At 60.9% G+C, this 13,636-nt stretch overlaps 1 protein-coding gene across 2 annotated transcripts; it reads right to left on the bottom strand.

Annotated features, from left to right (window-relative positions):
• Positions 1–6,271: 6,271 nt before the first annotated feature.
• On the bottom strand, positions 6,272–11,891 carry LOC130853795 (cytochrome P450 11B1, mitochondrial-like). 2 transcript variants are annotated; one of them, XM_057736133.1, is made up of 9 exons: positions 11,648–11,891; positions 11,115–11,270; positions 10,060–10,259; positions 9,739–9,942; positions 9,317–9,471; positions 7,615–7,781; positions 7,076–7,154; positions 6,784–6,981; positions 6,272–6,644 (listed from the first exon to the last, which is right to left on the bottom strand). In XM_057736133.1, the coding sequence occupies exons 1-9, from the start codon at positions 11,884–11,886 to the stop codon at positions 6,531–6,533; spliced, it is 1,512 nt and encodes a 503-aa protein (XP_057592116.1). In that variant the 5' UTR covers positions 11,887–11,891; the 3' UTR covers positions 6,272–6,530. The 2 variants fall into 2 exon arrangements, with proteins under 2 accessions (XP_057592116.1, XP_057592117.1); XM_057736134.1 differs by lacking the exon at positions 6,784–6,981 and having other exon boundaries at positions 6,531–6,644; positions 11,648–11,886.
• Between the last annotated feature and the right edge of the window lie 1,745 nt (positions 11,892–13,636).

Genomic DNA, 13,636 nt, shown 5'->3' on the forward strand with positions numbered 1-13,636 from the left:
CGTTAACGAACTCAGAACAATGAGCATATGTGACAGCAGACCCAGAGATGACCAGATACAGCGGTTTACGGGGTCGCCTATGTCTCTACAAGGTGGACTTCATGCCATGACATAACCAGCATCAACAAGTCTTAAATGATTGCCATTACCTTGCGTTCCTTCTCTATTACAGTGAAATTAAGTGAGAAATCATGCCTCAAAAGAGAACCAGGCAACCACCAACGGCTTCGTAACTATTCGGGGCATTTCTAGACAAATCACACAGAAGAGAAGCCCCAACAGAACCTAGGAAATCGTGAGGTCTGGATGATTATGAAGTTATGCCAAGTTAAAAGTGTGGGGAAAGCAGTTAAAAAGTGCTTACTGCAAAGTAGATCACATCACAGGCGTGTAGGAGAGCAGAGTGAACATTCTCTCCGCTTCCATTCAAGATGTCAGAAAAAGAATACATTATCCACCCAAAGAAATGAGGAAGGACATATGAAGAGGATAGCAGAAATAAACAAGAGGTAAATCCACAAAGCCGAGGTTGGTGTTTTGAAGGATTCGCAGTATGGGTAAAACAGAGGACAAAACAAAGAGGAAAAATGGAATTCTCATTGCCACTATGAGGAATGGAACGGGAGGCATCCATCGGCCCTCAGAGACCTTATGAAGAGAATAAGGGGCTGTTATGGTCAGGCTCCCTGTGATGAGTGTGAGACTCCTGATGAAATGCACAAACACTAGAAAAACAGTTAACTGTAACCGCCTCCCAGTGAGATTGGGAGGCTGAAATGTCCTTAATACTTTCCAAATAAACCTACAGACCTGAGATTCTGTTGACTTTAGAGCTGTAAACCAATAGAAGGATCCACCAAGCTTAAGGACGGTGAGTCCCAACACAGCAAAGATGAATCTATGAATTCATGGAAATGGCAGTCAGAGTCTCAGCAGGTGGGGGTGTGTGTGTCTGTGTGTGTGTGTGTGTGTGTGTGTGTGTGTGTGTGTTTATGAAGACCATGTGCGGTTGGGCTCAGGATTGAGAAACAGACCAATGGAGAAGAAATGCAAAGTCAGAAAGCACATACATCCAGTTACCGGCTTCCTGACAAAGCCGACCCTGCCCTGGAGTGGGGAGAGACTCTTGTTGCCTTGGCGGGTGGTGGATACACGAGCTCTTAGACACAGTGTTCACAACACACAAAAGAAGCAGGTTCAGGACGTTGTTAGATCGCAATAATACCCAAAAACGAAGTGGTTAAAAAGGACAATGCAGAAGGCTACCTTCACATCCTTTAGAAAAGTAAGAATGTTCAAAACTGAACAAAATGCTGGTCACAGAAGAAAGAAAGATAACTGGTGTTATGTAAAAATTCACAACATCTGCCCCCAAGAAATACTGATAAGACAGTAAAACTACGCCCCACGAATGGGGAAGAAGCACTTCAAACACATCTGCTAAACGCCTTGTATGCAGAACACAGAATGAACTTCCTCCTACCAATCAGTGACTAAAACAGCAGAACATCCAATAGAAATCTGAGCAAAAGGCATGAAGGCAGTTTACCAGATGGGAAATTTGTATGGGTAATAAGTATAAGAAAGTTGTTGAACATGATTCCTCTTGGTGGAAAGGCAGCTTGAAAGCACAATACGATGACCCCAACAGGAACGACTGAACATTCAAAGAGGACCACACCGTGTGCTGGTGAGATTTGAAGTGTGAGGCTCCTGTGGAGTAGAAGTAGGTACAATCTGTGGGAGTCTCTTCAACAGCCTCTGTCAGAGCTGCACGTAAGCGTGTCCAACACCCAGCGTCACCACTCCTGGGTACATAGCGCCTGAAACACGCACACCGCCCCCCCCAGGACAAGGACAGGAGGACTCATGCAGCACCACTCGGGGTAGATTACAACCACACACAGCCTTGGTGTCCATCAGCAGTAAACCGTGGCATATTCATCAATGGAAATGGACACCTACGAGAGTGAAGAACACACAGCCACGCACAAAGGCAGGGACGCATTTCACAAACACCAGCAGGGAAGGGAAGGCGGCCGCAGCAGCTCACAAAGTAGGGTTTCCCTGTCATTGGTCCACAAGCAGGAAACTCATGTGTAGGCTCAGAAACGCAGGCGCTTCCTTCTTATCTTTGGCCTTGGCTGCGTCTAGTGCCTGAATGCAGGAACGGAGATAGGACTTCGGGACTTTCCACCCAGTTTTGTTCTTGAGCAGGGTGCTATTACAGGGTGGTGTGCGCTTGGTGAAAATCTGTTAAGCTGTCAACTTCCAATTAGGTATGCTCTTTTCTGTAGAATGTGGGACTTTAAGGAACTCCATATCGCATATGGAACATAAAGAAACGCAAGTGACTGGAGTGCAGTCGTCCGTTCCTTCTGATGTGTTTGCAGAGGCAACCTCAGAGGCACGCGTGGGCACATCCATCCTGGTTAGCTCCAGGAGGAAGTATTTGTGCAAAGGCTGTGAGGCTCAAGGGAACAGAACAGGTGGACGAGGCCTGTGGCATTTACCCCAGGCAGGTCTCAGGGGGAGCCCTGGTCAGAAAGCATTGGTTGGTCGAGGCCACTGGCGAGCCCTCCAGCGAGGGTCATCACGGTAGTTGTGGGGCTCTGCCTGGAACGGTGCGTCCAGTCTGCCCTGGGGAATAAGTGGCCTTTACGGGGCATCAGCGTCTCTATGTTGGGCCAGGAGCTGGGAGGAGCAGGCCAGGGGGCTCGGCAGGAGCTCATCTAGAGGGGCCATGCCAGCTGCGGAAAATCAGCTGAACACCATGCTATAGGGGCGCTCTGCTTGAGCAGAACATGTTTCCCGGTCTCCATTTTATTCAGCGTCCCAGAAATCCTACGACAAACACTGAACAGGACAAACCATTTGCATCGCGACATGACCAGGGACCATAAAAGTCCGTAGGGAGGCCAGGTGCCCAATACGGTGGCAGGGTTAGCAGAGAAGCGTCTCCAGGAGAAGGTCTTCAGGAATCACGAGAACCTCTAGTGGACTTGACTATTCCTGCTCAGTCAAGACTCTCAGGCAGTGTAACAGCATTTGGGGGCTGAGCTAGCTAAATAAACGTGCTTTGATATTTGCAAGTAGAAAACATGAAATCTGTGATTTTCATTTCCATTTCATTTTAGGGCTTAGCATTCATGAGCAACATATTTATAAGAGCTGTACATACAACTTCACCTTTGTCTGTGAAGCCGTGCAAACTTTTGAAACCCCGAAACACTGAAGAGCTAACACACCCGGGTGTAACTCTGGAACTTGCCTTTTCACTTAATACCTGGGGAACATCATCCTACACAAAAGCTTATACACACACGCACCTCACTTTTCCATCTCACTGGCGGTTAGGGTTCTGAAGAACAGACACACCCAAAATTAGCAATCCGTTTATTGACGGAAAATGACATTGTGTACATTAGACGTCATGAAAATCGTTGAACTGAGTGTCCATTTCTATCGTGTAGACTCATAGGCTATGACCCCAGTGAGGGCAGGACTTGCCTCTCTCGCTGGCGTCTCGCACCGTGCCTGACACGCAGAAGGCCCCAGCGCGTCTGTGTTAAGTGCTGAATGACAGGGGGTACTTAGCCATTTTAAACCTTGGCCGGTGACCCTACTGTTGTCCATCATTCTACCCGGGGCATAAGACCACCACCAAGTAATTCTAGGACCTCCCTTGCGAGGTGGGCAACTCTTTCCACAAGAAAGTCGGAAAACATTTTGCAGACACATGACTCGACAACCATAGGGATGTTCGGTCCCCCACCAGAGCCGCCGTGGACAGAGAGCTTCCAGACACCATCTACTTAAACGTGCCCCTGAAGGTCTTCAGGTTCGAGCAAAGTGATGGAGCTGACACTTGAAAAGCCTCCCACTCCAGCAAATCTACTCAATCAAAAACATGTCAAAAGTGTGTTTCTGGGCTGGCAGAAAGGGCAGGACATCTTCAAGATCCTGAAACAAAGAGGGACCTGGACCAGGGAGGAGGGAGCACAGAAGCCAGTACAGCAGCTGCCGGGGGAGAGCTGGGCGCAAGTCACCAAGTGTAACGCACCAGTGGCTCCGGTTACGGGGGAAAAGGACGAGAGGCACAGGACAGCAGGAAGACCAGAAATTGCAGCTGGAACCCCACGGAGAGGCAAGCCTTTTCAAACACTACAACGACGTGGAAAATGCAGCCCGGAAACCTGCCGTCCAACACTATGGGGAGGTGAGCTTCCCAAGACTGAGATGGGGGACGGATTCATATCCCCCCTGAGACCAAGAAAAGGCCCCCACATTGGTTCAGGATTTACGTTACTCACGCCTCAGAGGAAACCCCAGGCTGCAAAGAGTGGCCCTGGGAAAGTGACAACCCTTGGGCAACTGGAGGACACAGCCTCAAACCAGGCCCCAGCGACACACGGGACGTGCACGATGTTGCAGTTCATGGCCTCGGGCGTCTTAAAGGCAATACTGTTTCTACACTGAAAGACGTGAAGAGGCATACGGATTATGACGATCACACAGCAGACTGTCCAGAGGACCTGGAAGACTTTTAGAAACAGCCAGATGGACACACACACTGGAAAGGCACAGGGAGTTCCAAGCAGGATAAAGCAAACAGGCCCCCTACATAGACGTGATACAGGCACACTGCAGAAACACAGAACACCAAGAGACGCTCTTGAAAGCATCCAGAGACGCTGTAAGTTGGAGGTTGTCTCCAAAACGTGCGTGCTCAGTCCCAAGCCAAAGTCCTTTAACAGCAAGGAGATGCGATGAGGCCTTACAGATGGGACTGGCATCCTGGCTTCAGGCGGTACCCCTGCCATGGATGGGCTGGGAGACTCTGGCAGGTGAATGAACTCCCTAAGCCTCGGTTTCTTCACCTGCACAGCGGGATGAGCGTGGCGTCTGCCTCCCAGGGCTGCTGCGCAGAGCGAGCGAGCGTGTGTGCCGTGCGCCACAGAGTGACACACATTCACCACAGGGTCACGAGGTTCTGACTCTGTTCCTGCCGTCACCGTTCCTCCACTCACCCCAGAGCAGGGCCACAACCAAGGAGGCGGCTTTTGAGCGTGGGAGAAGATGTCCTCATTCCCTGAGTGTCAGTTAGCCAGAAAGCTGCACACTTTCCGAACACCAGTCTTCCTGTGTGCCCCTGGGGCCTGGTGACGTGGCAGTCACGCAGACCTCCCACATGAAGAGCGTGAGGCTCGGAGGGATCGAGGGCTGGGCCCACGTGGTAAGCCGGGGCTCCAGCTTGTGCCTACGTGACCACAGAGGCTGTGGCCTCTTCTCCGAGTCCCCTTCAACAGTGCCGGACTGGGGTGAGAGAAGACCATGCACAGGGCCACAGGCCTCTTCCAGCACAGGGGGAGTGGAGTGGTGGGGCTGTGCAAGCTCTTGGCCGCCTCTGGGATCTTGGCACCAAACAGATGCCCTTGGGGCGGCTCAGTGTGGCAGGGCTGTGCAGCCAGAAACACGACGCCTCCTGCCCTACTGCCTCCCTGTTACTGAGTACCTGGTTCTCACCGGACAAGGTCAGGGGGTGGGAGGGAGGGAGAGTGGAGAGACACCCCCCCATCTTGCCTCTGGGCCCCCTTTCTACCTGGGGGCATCACCTGGCCCAGGTGGCACGGGACCCACGTGCTTCTGCCAACTAGGGGAGCCCGGCTGGCTCTTAGTTCCTCAAAGCCTCTTCCACCCACGAAGTCAGGGTAGCCCCTCTGCTGTGGGTCACTGTGAGAGCCCAGAGGGGCTCCCTAAAGGGAGCACGAGGTGGCCCCACACCCTTCTTCTAGAGGCTTCTCTGCGGCCACCCTGCCTCCTGCCAGAGGGGTTCACCATCCCTCCTGCTCTCACATCGTATCACCGGCCCAGATGTCCAAGTCGACCCTTCTAGTAAACACGGCTCCCGGCCTGCCTATCCAGGCCCTTGGCTGGGCACTTCAGCCACAATCCCAGAGGACCGGCACTGCCAGGCGGAGCCCAGGCAGGCTGGGTGGAACCGGTAGGTGGACAAATAACAACCCAGCTTGAAGGGCAAGTCTACTGAAGAGCACTGCAGACAAAGGGGACGGCGTCTGAAACGGCAACGAGCAGGACAGGGGACGCCCAAGTGGCCAGCTCTTGCGTGGGGTCGAGTTTAGCAGAGAGGGCATAGAGACTGGACAGGGAGGCAAAGGGCGGGCTCTGAGGCCCCTTGCTTGCTTGGATGGACACCCGAGGAGCCCGGAGCTGTGCTGGGGCCGCAGGGGCTCAAAGGCCCTCGGATGCTGCTCCTTGCTGGACAGGGCCCTGGTGGGACTGGGCGCACGGCCAGGTCCTGCCGCCAAGCTTCATCCAGCTCTGCCCTGGCCTTGCTGCACAGGCTGGCAAGCCCTGACCCTCGGAGGGCTGGGCTGTTCCATCTGTGCAACGTGCTGCCTGGGCAGTGGTGTGGCTCAGGAAGCAGGGCCCATGGGAGAAAGGAGGGGTGGCCTGGGGTCAGGCAGAGGGGCGCTCGTGGCGTGAGTGGCCGACAGATGGCGACGCGACTAGTTGAAGGCCCGGAAGGTGAGGAGGGGGAGGGTGGAGGGCACCAATATGAAGCGGTAGATCATCTTTAGGTCCTCTTGCACAGGTGTCTCCACCAGGAAGTGCTTCAGCACCTAGGACAGAGGCGCGGGTTCTGCCTGGCCCAGCCTCCCCTGCCTTCCAGGGCCCCGAGGCTGAGGTTGGCGCCCCGGGAGCAGAAGCCTGGGGTTCCCAACCGGGCTGCCCGCCCACGCCCCACCCAGGCCCACTCACATGGTGCAGCAGAAGCAGCATCTCCACTTCTGCCACGCGCCGCCCCAGGCACTGGCGCACGCCAAAGCCGAAGGCCAGGTGTGGGAACCTGGTGCCAGCGGCCCGGTTGTCCAGCCAGCGCTGGGGATCATAGCGCTCGGGCCTGGCAAACACGGCGGGGTTTCGACCCAAGGAGTACAGTACCACCTGCACCAATGTCTGAAGACAGGTGGGGAGGAGCGGGGTCAGCTGCCCCGCGGGGGAAGGTCAGGGGGCGGGGTGTCTGCCAGAGGAGTCCTGGGGCCTCACTCACCCCGGCCGGGATGTGGTAGTTCTGCAGCACCATGTCTGAGCTCACGTGTCGCTCCAAGAAGACACCCACGGGGTACAGCCTGGGCACAGGGGCGGCCCATGGGGTCTTCAGCTGGGACGGGGCCCTGACTGCCCTTCTGCAGCCTTCCTAGCCCAGCGCCCATGGCCCGAGCGCAGCTCCCCCAAAACCCTCACAGGTGGCTCCTGGCCCTGGGAGCCCAGATCCTGAGGAGCTGCTTCCTTGCCCCTCCTGAGTCAGCCAGAGGTCCCTGCCCCCCCCGCCCCCCCCCCCCCCCCCGCCGGCCTGAGCAGCCCCGGGCTAATGAGGACCTGACCAACCAGGGCCCCGGGACACTGGGGTGGGACCCCAGAGGAAGACGCACTGCCATCCCTCTAGGGAGAGGAAGAGGAGGTGCAGGGGGATGCATCCTTGGGCAAAGCAGCTCATCAGCCCCAGGAAACGTCTGCAAGCCCCGGTGAGCAGGCTGTCCAGACAGCGGGGCCAGGGCAGCCGGGGTAGCCCAGGCCTACCACGCCTACCTCAAGGTCTCCTTGAGGGCCGCCCGCAGCAGGGGCAGCTCCGTGATGGCCCTCCGGGGATCTCCTGAGATCCTGGCCTCGGCCCCCAGGCTCTCCTGGCGCAGGGCCTCCTGCACGTCCGGGTTCCGAGCCAGCTCGAAGAGAGTCATCAACACGGGGATGGCCGTCTGCACGGACCACGGGGCCAGGGTTCAGGGCTTAGACCTCGGCCCAGGCCGAGCCCATCCCACCAGGGCACCCCTCCCAGAAAGATGGCCATCCCTGGGCCAGGGGACCTGCGCGCCCAGAGATGACAAAGCCCAGAGCCTTGAACCTCGAGATCCTAAAACCACCTCGTCTACGTCCCGTGAATCCCTCAGGGAAGGTGTCCCCAACCTCATTGAAGACCGGGCCTCCTCTGGCCACGTCGGAGCCAGGTTCCCACCCTCTTCTGGGTGCACCAGGGGCTCACTCTTGCCCCCTGCCCAGCGGGGAGGCTTCAGGAGCCCCGGGTCTGCCTGTTCTCATGGGTCCCCTCCTCTGGGCATCCACAGGCAGGTCCCAACCCGGGGTCCTAACAGGAACCGGCCACCCCGGGCCCCAACCGTGTCCTCCTCCTGCATCATTTCCCGGTGCGGGGAGAGGTGTCCGCCAGCCCAGCCTGAGAGCGGGCAGGCTCGATCTCTCCTAAAGGCCGTCCCCAAGGCAACGCTCCCCCGCATCTTCTGACGTGCAGATGTGGCCTCCCTGCTGCTCCCTGAGCTTTAGTCCATGTGGCCCGTGAGGGAGCCGAAGTCTGAGCCAGAGGCTCCCCACGCTGGCTTCCTCTAGCCTTGGATACCCGCCTGGTGCCCACAGCCCTTCCTGACAGGGGCCCTGTCCCTGCCCGCCCTCCTCTGCCCACGTGCCCTGTCCCCCGCCCCCCCATCTCAGCCGCACGGCCCTTCCTCGCTGTCTGCTCTTGCAGGCCTGGCCCGCTGCCCTCCCAGCCTCCTCTTCTTGGCCTGTCTTGACCAGCTTCTGTGTGGTCCTTCCACACTCAGCGGAAAGCCCTCTTTCTCCAGGAAGCCTTCCCAGAGCTGCCTCCTGAGGCACAGGCCCTGCCCTGAGCGCTGTCCCCTGTGGCTACAGCACAGCCCGCGCTCAGGGAGTGTCTCCACCACGGGTCTGTGCCTGTGCTCAGCATCCTGGGTGCCTGGCCCAGAGCAGGCCCTCAGAGCTGCCGGCAGATGGGGGCTGGCTCTAGAGGCAGGCGGCTTCAGCGGCACCCGCACCCCGGGGCACCCCGCCCCCTGTGCTGGTCGCGGCCACCTGCCCTCCCTCACACACTGGAGCCCCGTGCTGTCCTTCCCATCTGTCTGTCACCACCAAAGGCTCTTGAGTGACAGTCAAATGCACTCTGTCCCTGGGAAGGGTCCCCTGTGTGCCCTCCAGCTGCACCTCAGCCCTTTCCCCCTGCTAGGACCCAGATGGTCCGCAGGGGTCTCTGTGCTGCATGTCCCCGAGCCTGGTCCACGCTGCACTCTGCCTGGACCGTGGTCTCCCATGTGAGGCACACACACTCCCGCCCTTTGGGACTGGGCTCGCGTGTTCCCCCTTCTCGGTGCAGACGCTGGAGGCATAGATTGGGGACGGGGCGGGCAGGAGACATCTGCCACGGGAGGAGGCGGCCTGGAGGCAGGAGGGCTGCTATTCTACGGGAAGGGCTGGGAGCTGGCCTGACCGTGTCCACACTCCCGGCAGTGAGGTCGATGGAGTTGGCCTTGATGGCATCCGGGGTCATGTCTGCGCGTGTCAGCAGCTCCGCCACGATGCCGCTGTAGCGCCACGGGTGGCCGAGGGCCAGCTCCTGATAGATTCTCTGGATGGCTCTGTTGGCTGCGGGACACAGAGACACGGAGGCCCTGGGTCTGGTGCTGGGAAGCGCTTCGTGTTGCCGTCCTCCTACCCTTCGGCCCTCAGTACCCCCAGGTCTCCAGGGGCTACCCCCAGTTCTCAGACCAGCCCCGTCCGGCGTCACGGCCGGCTCTCTCGGGGACCGTGAAGAAGCCGCAAGCCCTGCGCTGGCCTCCGCGCCCCGGACTGTGGCTCCTGGAGGGAAGCTGGGGTCCTCGGTCGCAGCGCGGCCCGGTCCCCGGCCCTCACCGTACTGGAAGATGTAGTCCCAGGCCTCAAAGTGCGCCCTCCACACGCTGCCGCTCGCCCAGCGAGACAGGCTCCGGGGCAGGAACAGGAGCTGCACGGTGGACTTGAACATGACCTCCAGCGCCTGGATGAAGCTCCGGCTATGGGGGTCCGGGTGCTCGGCAAACAGGCCCAGCCGCTCTCCGTACAGGACCAAGTTGCTGGCTGCGGGGGGAGGGGGCTCCTGAGCCCGAGGCCGCCCAGGGCCGCACGACCGCCTCCCCGCGCCCGCCCCGGCCTGCGGCGGCCCCCCTGCGCCGCACCCTCCTCGGGAGCCCACACCTTCGATGGTGTAGTGGAAGACGCTGGGCCGGATGTCCAGGGTCAGGCTCCTGCGGGCGTTCTGCGCCGCCTTCGCCTGCAGGCCCCGGGAGAAGTCCCTGGCCACCTGGGCCACCAAGGGCGTGTACTTCTGCACTGCCTGCAGCGACAGCACCTCGGGGTTCAGCCGCAGTCGGTCCTGACGCCACTGCGGCCCGTTTCTGTCGAGCGGGGAGCAGAGCGTCAGGGCGTCCAGGGTCCGCAGCTGGCCCCGCCCCGGACCCCACCTGCCTGTCCCCAGAGGGGCAGGGGCGAGGCGGGGCGCCGCCTATGGCATCCTCAAGGGCAGGGCGCCTGCGCTTGGGCCTGAGCCGCACCACTTGCTTCATATGCTTCGCCCAGGTCGAGACGGGCGCCCCTGCCTGAGCCTGCTGCGGGGCTTTGTGCAAACGGGCAGGCCCCGTGCCTGGCACACCCGGCTCCCGTCCAGGCCCTCTCTGGGGCTGGAGGCTTTTTCTGCCGGGAAGGAGGCTGAGCCCCCAGGCAGGGGTGGCCCAGCTTGCTCACACCACGCCCCAGAGAGGGCCAGGCCCCCGGAGATCCTCCTCCCCAGCTCCCGCGGTGCGGCCTCTGTGCCAGCCTCCCTGCTCCCCTCCCCACAGAGCCTCCTGCTCCCCCGTGGTGGGAACCAAATCGAGTCTCTCTGTCAGTCTCCACGCAGAGCCCAGTGCCCACGGGGGCTCTCTGCAGGGCCTCCAGCGGAGCCGGGAGCCGGACGGGGGGAGAAGTCCCACCCGCACGCAAGCCCCTTGGAGGCCTGGGCAGGCCTCAGCCTTCTTCCCCTGGGCCTGCAAGAAGGGGCCAGCTCGGGTCCCCACCGTGCCCTGCTCCCCTCCCCGGTCCCAGGGCACACACGAGCCCCAGGGCACGGGCACACATCCAGAGCCGGTGGTCGCCCTCTCTCCACCCACCCAGACAGGCCCCGGGCAGGCCAACGTGGCGGTCTCGCCCGTCTCGCCTCCTCTCTGCGGCCAGGCTGCCCACGCCCCTCCCGCCGCATCCCCACTCGCCCTCACAGCAGGAACACGCCACATTTGAGCCCACGGTCCCGTCGGTAGGCCAGCCAGGGCTCCGGGCACATCCGCCGCGGGTGAAAGCCCTCCACCTGCTGCAGCCGCTCCACGTCCTCGGGCAGCATCACGAACACCATGTGTCTCCCTCCCACGTCATACCTGTGGGACAAAGCTCCCAGCCCTGCCGTGGGGCCGTGTCCTCCCCCCCCCCGGGTCCCACTCTGCAGAACCAGCGTGACGCTGGCCCGGAGCAGGCGGGCCCTCCCGCCGCCCCACTGAAGCCTCCCCTCCTCCGGGGTCTGCGCTCTGTGCTCCTGGAAGCAGAGGGAGCCGCGCAGGGCTCCATGCTCTGGAAGGGCCCCAGTAGGCAGCCTCAAAGGCACAGCCCTGCCCGCTGAGCCCCCTCCCCGCCCCTCCGCCACTCCCCGGTGCCCCTGCAGGGAGGTGGGGCAACCCTGTGGCCAGCAGGGACTCCGCCACCAGCAGGGACAGAAAGTGAGGGTTCTTCCCGGCGAGGTGGGCAGGGAGAGCTTTACCTGAAAATGGGCCCCAGCTCCTGGAAGGCCTGGTGCATGTCCAGGTGTAAGTTCTCAGAGCCCTGCTCCTTCCAGATCTGCAGCAGCCGCAGCCACTTGTTTCCGGGACAGCGGGGCATGGCTTCGAAGGGCAGCACCGCCTTGGGGCCCGGAGCGGCTGTGGTGCCCAGGGTGCGCGCCCTGTGCAGGGACAGCCAGGGCCCTGCCACCCGCATTCCGGCCTTTGCCCGCAGCGCCATCCTGCTGCACCCCTGCGCCTCGGGCCCCATTCTTTTATCTCGCGCGGCTTGTTGGCCCGGCCCACTGCATCACGTCAGAAGAGGAAGCGTCCCTGGGCCAGGCCAGGAAGCCCGGGGCAGCGGTCAGGGCTGCAGGCCTCCAGCGGCGAGAGAAAAGAGATGGACAGGTGCCCAGTCGGGCAGTGACGCAGGTCGGGCAGCGGGTGGCTGTCGTGAGCGGGGGCAGGGACCCAAGGGAGTGGGGGTGGGGGCAAGAGGCCCCCCTCCCCTCTGCAGTGTGGGAAAGGGGTGAGATAGATGGGTGCCTTATCTGAGCAAGGGATCAAAGGGGACCTTGGGGGTTTTCATCTCTTCTCTACAAGGACCGGAGCAGGAGGCAGTGGCGAGGGCTCTGCTCTAATTTTGTTAAGCCGCGTGTGTTTTGTCTACTCTTCCCCGGGTCCTATGCTCGGTCCAGGGAGTGGAGGCAGGAGCCAGAGGGGGTCCCTCCCGATGGAGGCTTTCCGTCCCACGGAGGCGGTTGGGGGATCCAAAGACACTGGCGGTGGCACTGGGCTGCCGGGCACCGGTGTGGCCGCGGCCCTGTCTGGCCTTGCCGGTGCGGCTGAGGAGCAGAGGAATCCCAGAAACGGGGCACGGGGTCTGGGCGGCACCCACTCCTCAGGCAGAAAGAGGAGCAGAGTCCCTGCCTCCCCCACGGGGCCTGGGCTCGGGGCCCACACCCTCCTTTCTCCCCGGAACATGAGCTCCCGGGCTGGGTCAGGTGCATGAGTGGGTGTGGTTGTGGGATCCCCACTGCCAGGGACGCTTTCCAGCAAGCACGCAACCGAGCCAACCCTGAGAGCCAACCCTAAGATGGGCGTCCGTGGCTCGGGGTCCCGCGTCGTCCCACCCACACCTGGCGGCTTTCCCATGAGGTGGGTGTCGCTGTCACGGTTCCCATTTTCTGAGCAGGCGAGTGACACCCAGGGCTTCTGTCACCTCCCAAGGCCCCCGGGGGCATCAGAGGGGCCGCTGAGCCCTCGTGCTCGGCCCTCTTTAGAGGTGGGCACGAGCCCTGACCTTGATTTGGGGATGAGGCGGGGGGGGTGTGGGCACCGCGGTGCAGGCTCTGGAGGCAGGACAGAGGGTATGTGTGGGTTTGAGCAGGGTGGGTGGCCGCCTGAGGGTGATGGGTCATTTGAGTTTAATTCGTTCCCTGCTCCTGACACTTCACTGGGGAACATCCAGCTGGGGTAGTGCGTCAGGACTGTCAAGGCCCCTTGTCAGGCTGAGACGCACGACGGGCCTCAGCCCCTAACGGTGAAAGAGCTGTCCTTGGGCCGAGACGCAGCCTGGAGTTACGGCCCGCCCTCAGCGTGCTGGCGCGGGCGTCCAGGCCACGGCGGCCAGCCTCCTGCAGCCCTGCTCCCGTGCTGAGGCTGGGCAAGCCGGATGTCTCCCCTAAGGCCCGGCTGTGGGCGAAGGCCCAGCCCAGCCCCAGAAGGCCCCGGGGCCTGAGAGGGAAGCCCCGCCCTGATGTTCTCCTACCCCGGTGAGGGCTCGCCGCTGTTGCCTGGAGAAGCACACGGGGTACAGGCGTCACAGAGCCAGGTCAGCGCACGGTGGCCCTGCGTGTGGAGGGCATCCCCAAGCAGAACCTTCCTCCTCCCCGGGGGCTGGGTCACGGCTTCTCTACATGTCATCCCCGGTCCTTCCTATCCCCACGCCAGGCACCGAGCCTGCGCCCCAAGAAGGGTCTCAGACCTCC

The sequence above is a fragment of the Hippopotamus amphibius genome, chromosome 5, assembly GCF_030028045.1.
Source record: "Hippopotamus amphibius kiboko isolate mHipAmp2 chromosome 5, mHipAmp2.hap2, whole genome shotgun sequence".
In the NCBI taxonomy this organism is placed as follows: domain Eukaryota; kingdom Metazoa; phylum Chordata; class Mammalia; order Artiodactyla; family Hippopotamidae; genus Hippopotamus; species Hippopotamus amphibius.

What these genes read in the sequence shown, in the direction of transcription:
- LOC130853795 (XM_057736133.1), bottom strand. Translation starts at nt 11,886, where the DNA reads ATGGCGCTGCGGGCAAAGGCCGGAATGCGGGTGGCAGGGCCCTGGCTG. An exon ending in CTGCCGGGAGTGTGGACACG is followed by an intron (nt 7,782 to 9,316) that starts GTCAGGCCAGCT and finishes TGGTCCGTGCAG; the next exon opens with ACGGCCATCCCCGTGTTGAT. An exon ending in TGCTGCTTCTGCTGCACCAT is followed by an intron (nt 6,645 to 6,783) that starts GTGAGTGGGCCT and finishes CCTCTGTCCTAG; the next exon opens with GTGCTGAAGCACTTCCTGGT.